Source organism: Mytilus galloprovincialis, chromosome 4, assembly GCF_965363235.1.
Source record: "Mytilus galloprovincialis chromosome 4, xbMytGall1.hap1.1, whole genome shotgun sequence".
NCBI classification, from domain to species: Eukaryota; Metazoa; Mollusca; class Bivalvia; order Mytilida; family Mytilidae; genus Mytilus; species Mytilus galloprovincialis.
The window spans coordinates 12,691,287-12,708,788 of NC_134841.1; the positions used below are offsets into that span (position 1 = coordinate 12,691,287).

The 17,502-nt window shown below is 31.8% G+C and overlaps 1 protein-coding gene across 1 annotated transcript in view; it reads right to left on the reverse strand.

Annotated features, from left to right (window-relative positions):
• Positions 1-5,455: 5,455 nt before the first annotated feature.
• LOC143071384 (transient receptor potential cation channel subfamily M member 2-like) overlaps positions 5,456-17,502 on the reverse strand; it is a 44,992-nt gene continuing 32,945 nt past the window's right edge. Inside the window, exons 17-21 of the mRNA XM_076245638.1 lie at positions 15,742-16,047; positions 13,711-13,906; positions 11,770-11,929; positions 9,849-10,051; positions 5,456-6,706 (exon numbers count right to left, since the gene is read on the reverse strand). Of these exons, the coding sequence (XP_076101753.1) occupies positions 6,639-6,706; positions 9,849-10,051; positions 11,770-11,929; positions 13,711-13,906; positions 15,742-16,047 (933 nt within the window). The 3' untranslated portion in view covers positions 5,456-6,638. The remainder of the gene's footprint in view (positions 6,707-9,848; positions 10,052-11,769; positions 11,930-13,710; positions 13,907-15,741; positions 16,048-17,502) is intronic.

The following is a 17,502-nucleotide window of genomic DNA, read 5'->3' on the forward strand; positions in this document are numbered from 1 at the left end:
TACTTAGAAACATAAACAAGACTTTGTATTTGAAGATATATTTATATATATGTATAAGGGATTTAAATTAAATATATATTTTTTGAAAACCCTATTCTAATAACAAGAATTATCAGAGTACGGTGAATTAAAATCTTTGCACAAAGGAGTTTATTTTGAGGTATGCAATCGTTCGGTCCGTTAACACATAATGTAAAAATGATTTCTTCACATATGCGGTGTCAACAAGTTATTTGTCGTAATCTTTCTACCTTGATTTTGTATTCAGTAGGGCATAATTACCACAGCCATTTAATGATTAAAACATATCAATTCTATAGTGAAATTGTCAAAAGATGTACTATTCGGTAACATAACATGATTTGACAAAATGAATATAATTTCCGTCCTATCAACGACCTCCAGAAAGTTTTCATCAGAATTATTTCACTCACGAGTTACTGTATTGTGCTTTCACATGGTCTTTGCAAAGCATTAATTTAACTGGTTAGTCTATTTTTAATGTTGTGTTTCTGTTGTGTCGTAGTTCTCTTATATTTGATACGTTTCTCTCGGTTTTGGTTTGTGGCCCAGATTTGTTTTTTTCTCTATCGATTTATGAATATCGAACAGCGGTATACTACTGTTGCCTTTATTTGATTATATCAATTTGACGTGGATCCTGCTATGGGAAATTTTTTATTCTTGTCTTCCGTTTTTTTCCAAAGTCTTTTTGTTTTTTCTTTGTTGACAGTGAATATATACGTATGATGGGACTCGGTACCTAACATCCAGTCATTGTGTAATTGTCAATCTTAAATTCTTGTATTTCATTTCAGCTTATGTACTTTGTCCAAATACCATTTTGTGTTTCTTTGATGAACCTGTATTTTGTGCTTATAGCGTTTACGATTATAATACAATGATGACTTCATGTACTAGTTTTATATGTATTGGACTACAACTGATTACTTTGATTTTGTATTTGATTAGAAAGAATGTCATTTTAATGCCCATTCTACGTTAGTAATAAGGGGTATGTTTTCCGGTTTGTGCTATACCTTTTGTTATTCTTCCTGTCCAATATTCAATCCGTCCTTTATTCATTCTGTTCAATACTCCGTTTATCGTGGATTTAAAATAGAAATCTGATCAGTACAGTATTTTGTCCACATTGCTCATTGGTCTGCACTTAAAAAATCATACGCTATTTACGGTATTGATCTTGATTTGGCAGTTCACGACACATGGAAATATGATATTGCTAACGGTCACATATACTTGTTTATTATTTTTTTTATATTAGAATGCTTGAATATCTTTAGATTGTTGTGTAAAATTTTGAAATTAATTTGGCCGAATAATTTAATAAGATTAATTAGAAATCTAAAATTAGTAGGCACTCGTTCTCAGGTTGAATGTCTTATGAATACAGTAAAGGCCTGAATGCTCATTTTAATTTTAACATTATCATAAATGTCTAAGCCTTGAACGCCAATATACTTTTAAGGATAAATGGGGAATAGAATAAGGTCTCTTAGATTTTCTTGCGACCGGTAATTAAACCCTCACCCACGTTTGGCTGTTTGGGATGAACAAGTTCCCAGCCACGCCAGAATGGAGGCGTAAATACAATGCATCGTGCAAAGAGACAGTCGGTCATATAGATTTTCCAAAATCAAATTGTTCCAAATGTTGCACTTTTTTTTTATTGATTCTACAAGTTCCATTTTAAATCAGCTTATATAAACATCTTATAACAAATTACCGACAACGTAGCAGGATACGACAACTGAAAACAAGTTATATAGAATGTTACTGTTTTCATAGAATGCAATTATTTGGCAGGCTCGGAAATTACGAAAGCCACATTTACTTTTGCAACTGTCTTTTATTGAAAACTTAGATTGACATCGACATTGCTTATAAAAATTCGATTCTTTCTTTTAATACTTACTTCATATGTCTCCTACAGAATTAAAACGTAGAATAGCACACACTGCACCGAGGTTTATTTGTAGAAAAATCTAATTTTCAGTAGTATTAATTTTTCGAAAAATAGATCGTTGTTGTTTTATTTTTATTTGCATAGATTATCTATTCTTTAACAATTTTTTAATGACGTTGATTCACAACAATCAAAATTAACCTTTTTAAACATATTGTGTGCATACAGTAATGATTTGTATAGTACGATGTCAAATGAATTATATCGATTTGCATTATACGAGAAGGCGTTAGTATGTTCCTTATCAAATACCGGACTTTTTACATTTATATTTTTCTTATATATAATTTGAGTAATATTCATGCTTGTTAGTTTCAAATTCAGCAAACGTTCAACGTAGAAAAATTTCATCTGAATGAGAATTACAACACGCCATCAAAGTAACAATTAGGTCTTTGTTCAGTTATTGTGAGCATTCGCATATGTGGTATACTAGTGCTTATGTATGTATTAATGGTACTAGTGTATTTTATTCAGGTTTTGACTACTTTCCTGTACTAATTTGTATGCAAAAGTATTTCTCATCTCGAAAAAAATAAGAAGGATATGGCTGGGATCTTCATATTATTTAAAAACTGCCAATCGTTCAATCGCTTTAGTTTATCAAGTCAGAAAACTAACCAGTAAATGTTTGACATCATTTATTCATATATTTATATGTTTTTGTCGTGAATTTATGTGATTGTAGATCTCTGACAGTTTCGTTCATTCAATTATTTTCTAGATCAGGTCAATTTACTCCTGCCGTCTCTTGTTCAAGACCTCATGCTGATTTCTATATCACGTTTTGTGCTGTTGTATTAAAATGTAAAGTTATATAAGTATGTAAACAATCTACGTAGAAACATAAACATGATAAACAAAAATTGTATTTGAAGATATTTATAAGGGATTTAAAGGAAATATGTATTTTTTGAGAATTGAATTTTGATTTCCTTTCACTATTTGTTTTACAAGCCTTCTGTACAAATAATAATCAGAATAGCGTAAACTGGACAGAATTTCATTTGTAAAATAATCATAATTTTAGAAGAAGCTATTTTGTCGGATGTATTTTATTACGTTGTACATATAGTCTCACTGAGCGTCACTGATAGGTCTTATATAGACGAAAAGCGCGTCTAGCGTGCTATATTATAATCCTGGTACCTTTGATAACTATTTATTCAAATTTTTATTTGGATAGTTCCTCAACAATTTTTCAATGATGACAGTGGTTGACTACAATAAACAATAACCTTTTTAAATTGTATTGAACGATCACAAGGTAATGATTTGTATTGTACCAGAATAAATGAAATATATAGATCATTATATACAGCCATTGAAGTAAAAACACATCAGATTCTGTGTTCAGTTTTTGCGAGCATTCGCATATGTGGTATAATAGTGTGTATGTAAGTGTTGATGGTACATTTAGTCTCCTTTAAACCATTAATAATACATTGACTTCTTTCGTGTAATCATTTGTAAGCACTTCTCTGATTCATTCTATAGTGTTCTAGTCTTGCTCAATATAGGATGGCAATCTCTTGTTTAAGACCGGATGCTTATATGTATTTCACTGTTTGATATGTTGGACTGATGTCGCATTGAAATTCACACAATTGTCTCTTTTTATTAGAAGACATATATGTATAAATTTGTATATAATTACTCTCAATATTATCACAACAATTTTAAAGCTGAAAATTTGATGTAGTAAACTTTTGCTCTTCCCTAGCCTGGATTTAGAAAATATATATACTAAATACATATAAACTACTCTCTATTACACCCTATAAAATTGAACTCCAATGATAACGCAACTAAAGCGATGGCAATAACAACTGAAAAAATCTAACGTTATCAATCAACGCAACGAAGTAAAGATAACTGTCATATGCCCGACTAAGTTCATGAATTTTCCGAAAAACATGTTGGGTTACACCTTGCTTTATAGCTAGATGAAATTTTACTAATAAAACAGTTGTTTAAAAGAGGGATGAAAGATACGAAAGGGACAGTCAAACTCATAAATCTAAAATAAACTGACAACGCCACGGCTAAAAATGAAAAAGACAAACAGACAAACAATAGTACACATGCCACAACATAGAACACTAAAGAATAAACAACACAAACCCCACCAAAAACTAGGGGTGATCTCAGGTACTCTGGAAGGCTAAGCAGATCCTGCTCCACATGTGGCGACCGTCGTGTTTTGCTTGTGTGATTACAAATCCGGTTTAAAGTTAAATTATAATAACAAAATTGGACGAGGAAAAATATGTATAAAATGACAGAAAGGAAAAGTCAAATTTGATTTAGCACAATATTATTGAAGAGTGTCAAAAGATACCACAGGAACAGTCAAACTCATAGATCGAAAAGTAACTTGCAACGCCATGGCTAAAAAAACGAAAAACAGACAAATTATAGTACAAAAGACACAACGTAGAAAACTAAAGACAAAGCAATACAAACTCCACCAAAAACTAGGGATGATCTCAGGTGTTCCGGAAGGGTAAGCAGATCCTGCTCCACATGTGTCACCAGATGTATTGCTCATGTTATTGAAAAAAAGTGTAAATAGTCTAATTCGGTTATTCACTTTTATGAAAAGGGAGGGGGTTGTTGTTTCGACATAAGGAACATTACAGATATCATCTGTGAAACGTTATTCCATAACGATCAACCAACTTGTAAAGGCGTCCGTAAAATGATTTCAACTTCAACATTTGGAACTCCTGGTTTAATAGCTACCTTGTGAGCAGCAATCCTCTATCAAGGCAATCAGGATAGGTAATACAAGCCCAGAAATACCGTATCAATTGGGAAATATATACTCCGTATGCTGCCGCTGCCGAAATGTTGCTACATAGAAATCCAAAGTTCACAATTATGATGCTGAAATCATCTTTTGCCGATAAGGTTTGTTTTCAATCAACCCAAATTGTCAATGTTTAGATGTAAATCAAGATATGAGGCAGACTTAGATGTATCTTTTGTATCCTTTATCTCTAGTTCGATGAGAGAAATGCGTTCAACGTAGTCATTAAATTTTAAATTACGTAGAGAGAGAACATCTTCGATATAGCGGAAGGTAATGTTGAGGGATATTGCTCATTTCTTATCTTTCTTCCTAAGAAGTTCCTGTATGAAGTCAGCCTCATAATAATAAAGAAACAAGTCTGAAAGAAGAGGGGCACAATTCGTTCCTATTGTAATACTGACTATCTATTGAAAAAACGACCTCCAAACGTTACAAATATGTTAAAATCATGAAATCCAGCATCTTGATCATGTCAGTTTCAGAGTTTTTGTTCGAATCTTTGTATAACAATAAGACACCATGGTTATGAGTTAAATTATCTACCTAATAGTTTATCTCCCTATGTACATACTAAAAATTTGAGAGTATTCTTTCAAGAAACAGAATATTGGATATATTCCAAGGCACTTTAAAAGGCTCTCAAGTTAAAGAAATTCAAGCAAAAATTTTATTAATAAGACAAAATAAACAAAAGTTTATAACTTAAAATAAAAATGAAAAAGTGGCTATAAAATTAAGTATTCGTCTCAAGCGATTTCCTTCACTTACTCTGATCAGTAACTATTAACGCCAATGATGTTAAAGAACATTTATACATAAAATTCTTACAAAATGGTCAATAAAAAAAGATACAAAATAAGCAAATATTAAATAAAAAAATATTAAAAAGCAAAAATTATGTTCCTTAGCGATATTTGAAATAGATATAAAAAATTGCCAAATGAAAACTGAAATATGTGCAAGCAATTAAAAACCATCCAGGAATATATAACATTTAAAAACGAAGTAACTCATGGCTTAAACATCACATATATAATTTACATTTGGCGTTAAAGGTATGTCAACATACCAAATGTTCTTTTCACAGAAATCGTTATATGCGATGTTCAGTTGGGCAATTAAAATAGCTGGTTGCCTGTCAAAATACTTGTCATATATATACAGGGATTCAAATTGTTTACGACAGCCGCACGTATTGTCCACAAAAATCAGTACTACTAAAACAAAAAGTAAACAAGGCATTTAAAAATCTTTTCAAATTGATGTTTCGTGTCATTATTCCAATCTAATCACACCTTTAAATCAAGCAGTTTCTGTCATACCCAGTTGTCATCTAAATGCAGTTCGCTCACATATTTTTATTCCTTAGGAATATTTTATGAATAACGATTTCATCACAATGAAATTCGCTCACAAGTTTTTATTCTTCTGGGACATTTCTATAAAAAAATATCTGGGTAAGATTAAACGGCAAATTTAGAATAAAATGTGCATGAGGATAAAGAATGAAGAATTGATACACGCAAAATTAACTTTCTAACACTACCTGATTTAGGAGTGTTAAACCACATATCAGCACAATATATATTATATACATGCAGTATAAATCATACATTACACTTCATAAAGGTAAAATGTCAAATGTCTCTAGTGATCTGGAAAAAAAATCAAGGTTGTGTTAAGCTATATACATGTATATCATAATATTGTATATTCATTTTCTAATCAATGATTTGATGTTTCACGTCCCTTCTGGTTTTTCCTGTGTCTTCCATATTTCTTTGGTTAAATAAAGTTCCAATTATCTTTTAAGTACACTATATATAAGTTTTCTTCTCAAAAGTTGTAAACGCATTTAATTGCATTCAAAGACTGGAGAGCATTGATCTTATCTAACTTCCTTTCTGGAAAGAAATAGAAATGATGAGCAAATGTATGTGCAAATAAATCTGCTTTTAATTAGTTCAGACATTTAACTAAAAAAAACTGTCCGTTTCAATGACATAATTTACTATTAATAACATATATAAATAGCAGAAAAGAGTAAATATGGCAAATTATCCCAATAGTCAGCTCTTTTATGCAATATATGTACCCCTCTTTCAAAAACTTAAAAGTAATAGATATAGAAAGCCGTGGTATTAGTGCCAATGAGACAAATCTCCATTTAAGTCAAAATTTATAAAAGTAAACATTATAGGTCAAGGTACGGCCTTCAACACGGATTCTTGGCTCACACCGAAGAACAAGCTACAAAATCCCCACAAATTACTAGTTTAAAACCACTAGTGGTCAAACGGAAAAACCAATGTTCTGATATATATAGAAAACGAGAATAGGGAAATACTTATGAACCACATCAACAAACGACAACTACTGAACAACAAATTACTGATGTAGGAGAGGTACAAACAATTGCAGCGTTAAACGTTTTTATGGTACCAAATATTCTCTCTTATATGACACAATAGTTTATTATCAAAACATAGAAAGACACACTATAAATTATCAATTGGAAAGGCTTTACTCAATAAAAAAACATAGTAATACAAATGAACATACACTGAACGAATAATTTTTATCTATATACAATGTAAATACAAAGTTAATAAAAATAAAGGATGATTATTTTAAATATGAATTGCAAATCTGTCCCCCAATTTGCAGATTTGGGCAAATAATTAGACTGATTTTGTACTGCAATTGTGCAATCTAAGTAAGCGGTTTAACACGAATCTACCTCAAGGGTTTAGTACAATGTATCATATCATCATAAAATATTTGAAAAGAACATAACTCGTATCAGGATCAACAACTGGTTCTAGAAAAAAAATATGTCATCTTTAGTGATCTGACAACAGAATCGTAATAATACCCCTTCTTAGTAAATCTGTTTAAAGGTTTAGTTAGGTTTTGAGGAAAATGTTTCCATTTTTGTGCTATGTAAAAAATATCGGATGTACCATACCTAAACTTATAAGATGTCTGCATGCTGATTCATATTTACAAAGTTTTGACTAGTTTGTGATATCGAAAACCCTGGTGTTATAATTTTTCAGTGATACAAGATTACGAGTTTAACTCATACTACAATTGAGTACTACCTCCTTTCACTTTAGTATTTCTTTAGAATTCAATTTGGTTGCTATCTATTTGTATATAAACTGGTGAAATATTCTATATTTTTATACGAGATGAAGCATATAGATCACATGGGAACCAGTAGGTAAACAAAACAAAATATCTATCAGTATCAAATTTCTCCCCAAAAAATACATAACTTGTGAAATAGTTATAACTACATAGTTCAGTTATCCTCTGCAATCAAACATGAGAGGTGTATATAGAAATATACCAAAGGCAAAACGTGCGTTTACCAATTCAAAAAAGAAAACTAACATCCTGATAAATGTACCAAAAAATAACAAACTATATAATAAACAACATCTATGACAACTACTGAATTACTGGCTCTTGACTAAGGACAAGTCCATAAATCATTTACAGGTGTCTAATATGCTTTCGAGTGATCAACCATGTCCTTAGACAGTGGTTTAATAGAAATAAAAAAAAAACGTCAGAAACAAAATATATATTATCAGCTTACAAATGTTTGACTATGCAAATCGACAAAAAACTATAAAAAGAAAAAACTGCAATACTAAAGACACAAACTACCGTTCTAAAAGTACACACTGTATCTGAAAAATAGTAAAATGTTTGAGAACTATTAAATAAAAGATTTGAAACAGATTGTCATAGCAGTCACTTCTAATTAAAAACTGTTCCAGTGATCTCCAAGATATTTAGATATAGGAAGATGTGGTGTGAGTGCCAATGAGACAACTCTCCATACAAATAACAATTGTTCAGTTATAATTTAAAACGGTGAGTAGTTAACAAAGATGAACTGACTACCTGTGTTGCTAAAGTTTATCCGAGAAATCCTAAATATAAACAAAGTGAATGAATTTTGAATCTTTATATTCATACGTCAAAGCCTTTAGATGCATAGTGATTTTTTAAAGCCAACATATAAATATATTGCGTAAAATCCGAACAAATCCACCATCATCGGAAATTCAGAGCATCAGGAAAGCTGATTAGATGTTAAGTGTGTGTCTCAAGTTCCAAATTTTACCTCAAGTGTACACAAGGCAGGCTGTTTCTGAAACACGTGTCCATTGCATATATTTGGGATTGTATTTAAACGAATCTTTGGTGCAACATAAACAGTAATGGAAGTTGTAGTATGTTTAAAATGTAACCGTTTTTCTTACTCAAATTATTTCTCACACCATTACACTTTTTATGCAGAAATTGGATCCCTGCATCCTTGGACTAAAAAGTGTTAATGCCCTAGTAGTTTCATTTTTGTTCAATTGAGTAATATATTAATAAATGCATATATTTTATGCATGACGTTATTACCAGAGGATATTACCAATAAATTCAAATGGTAGGTTTTGCAATAAAAGGTGATTTTATGATGGGAAGCAATTCCGAATGATACTAGAAACTGATGGTTATTAGATAGAGCCAGACAACACATGCATCCTAACTAGTTGTAAAGGCTCTGAACGTTTATAAATCATTGCTTATATCTGCCACTGTCAAACCTTTATTAGGTAATGAAAAATGATTCCAGCAAGTAAGACTTCAAATTTTTAACGTTGTGCCTTGACTTTGACAAAATATTAGTATTCATTACATTGCATTATAAGTTATTGTAAAAGTTACTATTTGAAAGGTGAAATGTACATAATCTTGGATTTTCTTTCACCTAGAAATAGTATAAATAGGGGGGATGTTATCTTTCCTGCTTAGCATTTATGAGTAGATTTGTATAGTAGAATTTTAACAGTTTAGACACAATGCAAAGTGATTATTCATTCAGCTAGTGTAATGGATGTATAACAGGAGTTGTTTATTCCTTTCAACGCGCCCGGTCTCTCACCTTTTTATAGCTCGTTAAAATCCCTTAAGTGCTGGACCTTCATTTAACATTTTCTAATTAAAGGCAATTAACACATGAACCCTACTCACGAGCAGCAGCATCTTTGGCATCTTCATTGTCCTTCTTTCTTAGATGATTAATACACTTGACACACTTGATAACGACGAAAAATATTGGTCTGATCACAAGGTTGAGAGGTGCGGGTATTCTAGTCCGATAATCCATAATGACTTCATATCTCAAGTATCGCCATAATTTCTCAGAGTTTTCCTGTACCCGTTCAAATCGATAGCTGAGGGTGTGAAACATCAAATATAGCATTAGAGGAACGAATTAAACTGTCAATTGTTCTTGAACAACTGAGAGGTCTTTCCTTTTTTAATGTAAAATACATGTTCAAATAGACGTAGAATGTATTGAAAAGCTTTAAAACACACTGAAAATCCTTTAAATAAGGTTAAACACACTAAATTCGCTATATGGGATATGACCTTGACCTTTGACCTTTTGACCTTTGTCAAGGTCATTAGTCCCCAATGTCATTGCTGAAGACCCCATGGGATTAGGACCTTTGGTTATATAGTAAAAGCTGGTTTTGTGTTTTCAGAAACCTAAAACAAGGGTTATGCCCCTTATAGAAAGGTCAAATCTCTTTGGTCAAAATATAACAAAGTTGCGCCATAATGATCCAAACATTTTCCACTATTTAAAACTTCTGTAAGTATAATGGTTCCTGAGATTATCCCATAACAAGGTGTTAGGTCAAAGGTCAAGGTCAACATACAAATTTGACCTTGAGGTATTTTTCGAAAATACATAAATTGATGATGATTGGTGAAGATCCCAGGTGTCTACGACTTATGGTTTCTGAGTTTTGGTGTCCAACCGACACCGGTTAATTTCCATAGGGGCATAACCCTACCAATGAGTCGTTGAATCTTTTCGATCCAAATGTAACGAAGAACCGGGGTCAGGTCCTGAACAAATTTCACCCTTCGTTTTTTTTCTACCTATTACGGTTACGGTGTTGGAACGATAACAAGGTTTTTGGGTTTCGGAGGGATAACTCCGAACTGACAAAATATTTCGACTCACAGGGTGAGTTCAGGATAGGTATTCATGACACCGATACAAGGTATGAATATGAAAGCGACACGTCTTACGGTTAACGCGGATAAATTTGTCAAAGTTTGGCGGAAGAATAATAATAATAATAATAAACAGAAGAAATACAGTAAGGTCTTTCCCTTTAGTAAAAGGAAAGACCTTAATTATTTATTTTGAATGAAAGCTTATGTAGAAACGTTTTGTTTACATGCTACGAGAACATTATACTTTTAAAAATTGTCAAAGTATCGAAAAAAGAGGTTCTCTGTGACATCATTTATCAATATTTACGTGTAAAAAAAATACCCAACAGTATTTAACATCAGAGAAGATAGACAACTTAACAGTAAGAGTGGTATGATTGGAAAGGACCATGTTTTGTTCGAGTTTTATGATGAAAATTGTTAAAAAAAATATCCTTCAATCTAAAATAGACCAAAAATAGGGATTTTTGCTTAATTTGACAAAGTTGTACGGATTACAACAAAATTAAGGAAACTTATTATTGATGTAAGATAAGTAAAACGTGACAACATACATAGTCTTTAGACAAGATGCAAATGCAAAAATAAGAACAATCCTCATATTTCTTCTTATATAAAACAATGATGAAGAAAGGTTTCAAATAGCCTAAATTTAATTTGGGCCAGCTTAAGCCCATATTCGGGTGCGGTATTTTCCCGCTGCGTTGAAGAACCATTGGTGGCCTTCGGCTGTAGTATGCTCTTTGTCGAGTTTTTTGTCTATTAAACATACTCCCCATTTTAATTCTCATTTTTATTTGACAAATTTAAAGTAATTTAGCAAACAAATAATAAACAGACCCAAATTATCATAGTTAATGACTTAATTGTTCAGTTGAAAATATTTTTTATGTCCCTGAAATACAAAACAAATACAAACCTAAATACTGCTATAAGAAGATTGACAAGGAGGAGATTTGACATCAGCATATACAAAGCAGTTATCACAACAAGTATCCAATCATACTCATTGCAACGCTCTATAGAAGGGGTATTCTCCCATACGCTCTGTATTTTAGTGCATGAAGCATCTTTATTTTCTGAAATATTTTTGATTTGGAAATTAAAACAACCTTTTAACTTTGCTGAAAAGAAATTTAAAATCAATAGCTGGGGCAATTAAATAATGTTTGCTGAAATATTCATACATGTACATCAATTTATATTCGTGAATACCAAATATTGTCGATTGGAGAAAAATATATTTTCGTGGATATTTTTATTTCGTAGTTTTTTAAAAGTCTGCCATACAAGCCATAGAAAATGTTCACTTCGTTTAATAATTAAAATCGTGATTTACCAATGACTACAAAATTAATACGAATAATAATGAGTCTATGGAGTATAGTTCTTTCTGATATACTTTTGCAAGTATCCAAAAGCCACATTAAAGAAATCATCGATAAACTACCGCTTTTTTCGTTTCAATTAGATTTCCATGATAGAAGATGGTAACGCAATTTCAAAAAGTTTCTTTGGGCTCTACAATTTTATAAGTAAGAAAACTGCAAAATATGTTATAAAAGAGGGACGAAAGGTACCAAAGGGACAGCAAAACTCATAAATCAAAAATAAACTGACAACGCCATGGCTAAAAATGAAACAGACAAAAATAGTACAAATGACACAACATAAAAAACTAAAGAATAAACAACACGAACCCCACCAAAAACTAGGGGTGATCGCAGGTCCTCCGGAAGGGTAAGCAGATTATGCTCCACATGTGGCACCCTTCGTGTTGCTTATGAGATAACAAATCCGGAAAATAGTCTAATTCGGTAGGTCACATTTATGAAAGGGAAGAGGATTGTAGTAACGACGTAAGGAACATATCCGATATCGTATCAACTGCTATACTAACATACTAACATAAACAAAATTTTAAAGTATGAAACGCAATAAAGACACACAATTATATTGTTGTAAGTGAGACACGTTTAAAAGTAGTGTAGGATGGCGCATTTATCTGTTCCTTAAAATCAATTTCCAAAACGGGATTCTTCAATTTCTTTTTAATTTGGCTGATTTACTAATCAAGGAATATGATGCATATTTTTCAATACTTTAGTGTGGAAGTATAGACTATGATATCCAGGTGATTACTTTCATTAATATGCAGACATTGATACATATGCTAAAATAGCAATGTTAAATGAGATAACAAGGTGTTTTCATAAAAAATATTTTTGGATAGGGTGTAAAACTCATACGTAAATGCTAATGCTACTATTGAACGACAATTTTTGTAGTTCTTGTTCGTTGTTTTTGTATTTGACGTTAGAATTTCAACGCCCTCATTACAAATGTAATTTCACATAAATAATCCACGAAAGTGTTAAGCAGAATTTTTGAACATGATAACATCTATCTTATAAAAAAGAAGATGTGGTATGATTGCCAATGAGACCAATGCACACAAGAGACCAAAATAACACAGAGTTGTAGGTCACCGTGCGGTCTTCAACAATGAGCAAACCCCATACCGCATAGTAAGCTATAAAAGGCCCCGATATGACAATGTTAAACAATTCAAACGAGAAAACTAACGGCCTTATTTATATAAAAAAAAAATGGACGATAAACAAATATGTAACACATAAACAAACGACAACCACTGAATTACCTCATTTGGGATTTAAACACGTTAAACTCAACTTGTTGAAAAAATAAAACCTAGAACATCCTCTACTCTCTGATCTCTCGGATAACTAGAACATACTCAATAACATTTCAGTAAAAGATACAGATCTCTGTTTTATTTATAGCTTCTTTAGCTACTTTTTATTTACATATATATACAACATATACAATGAAAGCTTACCTTCAAAACTATCTAACATAGATTCTCCATATATTTGCCAGTATGGAATATAAATGATTTTCCATATTCTCCAGTATTTCCAATCAACTGAACTCCACATATCTTTGTGTGCTGGGTACATATTCGCATGATACAGTACCCCAACACCAACCATAAATACAAATAAAATTCCAATAAATCGAAAGAGGTCCTTTAACTGAAAATGCATCATAATGTGATAAGCAAATAGACCAAATAAACATGATAAAAGTCTCTACAAAATAAAAGCCATTTTAACTTATCTATACATTCACTGTATAAGAGGGACAAAAGATACCAGAAGGACATTCAAGCCGATGAGGCGAAAATGTACTGAACATGCCATGGCATAAAAAGTCGAACTGACTAACATTAGTAAACAAAACACATCATAGAAAACTAAAGACTAAGCAACATCAACCTCATCAAAAACTAGGGATGATCTCATGTGCTCCGAAGAGGTATGCACATCATGCTCCACATGTGGAACCCGTCGTGGTACTCTATTAGAACAAACCCAGTAACAAGGTTTATCGGTTGGTCTCGTTCGTGAAAAGGGGACAGGTTTGTAATAACAACATTAGGAACATATCTGCTAGCATACTAGTATGTGAAACGGACATTTCATTACGGTCCAACATCTAATGATTGTGACCATAAAATTTCCGAAGAGATGATTTAAAGTTCACCATTTGGAACACTTGGTTTAATAGCTTCCATGTAAGCATCAACCCTTTAGAAAGGAAATCATGATAGGAAATGCAAGCCCGGAAATATCGTATCTATTGGGAGATATATACCCCATATGCAGACGCTGCTCAAATGTTGCTTCATAGAAATAGATAGTTCAAAATTGGGAGACTAAGACAATAACAATCAAAACCAAGGAGTCAACAAAGACTCATAAAACCCAAAGAAATTTACACCAACAGTTAGAAATAATAAATAAGAAACAACACGAACTCCACTTAAAACCGGGAGTGAATTTAGGTGCTCTGGAATGGTAAGCATTTCCTGCATCGTATATCTCTTTTGTCTTTCGTTTCAATCGACCCGCATTGTCAATATCTAAATGTACGTTAAGATATGAGGCAGACTTGATTTTATCTGTTGAATCCTTTTTCTCAAGGTCAACGGGATAGATGCGTTATACTATGTCAACAAATTATGAATTATTTTATAGTGAGAAAACATCACATATATAGATTACTGCAAACTTTGTTAATAAGAATGTTACGTATGAAGTCAGTTTCTCAAGAATAAAGAAAGAACTTCACATTTAGTATCAAAAAGAAATAAATGTAAAATAAAGATGTGGGTGTTGGATTTTTTTTTAAATCTCGATATACAATAGTGTACGTCTGCATGTATTTAAGATTTATTAAAATTGTTCTATACTTAAATCTAGACGTCCAATTTGATTGTGCAATTGAAGAACATTTTCAGAAAAGTTTTGCTGAAATTGGCTCAAGCTATCTATGACATGAAATAGAAAACCATAAGTATTTCAAACGAGTTAAATAGTTTACGAACAGTCAATGTACGACCAAAGACTGTTAAATAAGCTTTATGCGCATCATCCTTCTACTATATGTTTTGTTTAAAGAGCTACATAAATAACTTAGAAAATTACACGAAACAGAAAATTGACAGCAAAAGTGACTTGGTAAGGTATTTTTTAAGGTACCAGTTGATAAATTAAGAAAAAAATAAAATTACGAATATGTCAATCCCCTATTGGTTATTTTTCGGTAAATGTTCGTCATATTACTTTTCACGTTTCTGTACATTTTTACAAATGCTTGCGTCAAACGTAAAATTGTTACGGTTTTAGCATTCATGATGACGGTATATCTAGAAATGCGCTTCGGATGAGCAAATTATAAATAAATGAAAAATTAGATATGAAATCACTCCGACGTGCACGGTTGTGTTTTGGTGGGTAGTACATGCATGAACGTCATTATATTAGTGGGAATGTAGGCAGTGAATGATGACTTAATAGTGACATACCATTTCTTTTATCATGATGATTTTTGGTCCAAGTTTCCTTGACATCAATAGGACATGGAGAAATCTCATGTACATCGCAAATAGACTCATGCTGAAAAAACGTCGGTAGGTCTTGTTTGTTTTTGTTGACCTGAACACACGGACAAATATAGCCACGATGGTCAGCGCAAATGAAAGAACATCTAGGATGTTCCAAAAATTAAACAGATATTTCTTCAGTCTATACCAACTGGAATGACGTGGTATGTTCTCATGTTTACATCTACACATCTTCGGTACACAACTAGTACAAGCATTCATCCGAAACTGAAAAAGAAAATTAAAAAAAATTATGGCTGACGATAATGCATCTAATTTTCAGTGATTCAACCTTTCCATGGACTACTCGTGTTATTCATAAAATTCTAGTTTTCAATAGATGAACACAATTTTATTTTCCTCTTAATTTTTTTCTTACAATATCATACAAATGAGTAGAAATTGATGACACTGTTATCCCTAGTTTTATCAGAAATGCAGTAGACACGAATATTATATTTATACAAATTGGACAAACCTTTGGCAAATCAAAAATCGACAATAAGACAGTCTATATTATGCAACTTCAATAGCGACCAACAAATATTTAATATAAAAACTAAAATATAAATTCTCCGAAAGGGTGCGCAGATTTTCTATATCGTCAACTTGATCATGTAAATCAATGTCGAGTACTATAATTGAAATAAATCCTTGGTCATCTGTGACACAGATATTTCTAAAGACTTATCAACAGGTGAAGACGTTCGTAAAGCTTTCAAATGATAACTCAAACTTCTTCACTTCGAGCCCTTCGTGTAATAGTTTCCATGCAAGTATAAAACTTTCTATCAAGTAATCATGATATTAAATTCAAACCCTGGAATATATCTTCAACAGAACGATATATACTCCGTATGTAACCGATTTAAAATTTTGTGGATATTTCGATTTATTGCGTAAAAAAACACCAAGCAAACGTTACAAATATGCTGTCAATGAAGAAATAATGTCACTTTTCAGAGATATTTTTTTTAATAAATCGTAATTATTTTTTAAACGTTATTTGATCAGCTTAAAAAGGTACATAAAAGGAAATCACGAATTCACCAACATTCCAACTGACTTCATTTTCAGAAAACGACATCTGTAACAAACATAAACTTTTAGCTACTTCTTTACAAGCAGAACCAAACACAATGAAAGTCCCAACTATGTACTGGCTTCCGAAGCTGCACAAAAAACCTTACAAATATAGATTTATTTCATCTTCCAGCCATTGTTCAACTACTAAATTGTCTGTTTTACTTACTAGTACACTTGGTACAATAAAAAACCTGATAATAAATTGTTCAAATAAGGCCTTTGAAAATAGTGGAATTAATTACTTTTGGAGTGTCAAAAACTCGTTGGAAGTACTTGATAAATTGCATGCATATATTGGTGATTTTGAATCTGTTCAAAGTTTTGATTTTTCTACCCTATATACCACTTTGCCTCATATTCTTATTAAGAAAAAATTCACATCCCTAATTAACTGGGCATTTAAAAAGTCGGAATGCGAGTACATATGTTCAAACTCTTTTAGATCATTTTTTAGTAGCAATAAACAAAAGAACTATGTCAATTGGACATGCTTTGATACTATTTATGCACTTGAATTTTTACTTGATAACATTTTTGTTCGCTTTGGAGATTCCGTATATCGTCAAGTTATTGGAATTCCAATGGGGACTAACTGTG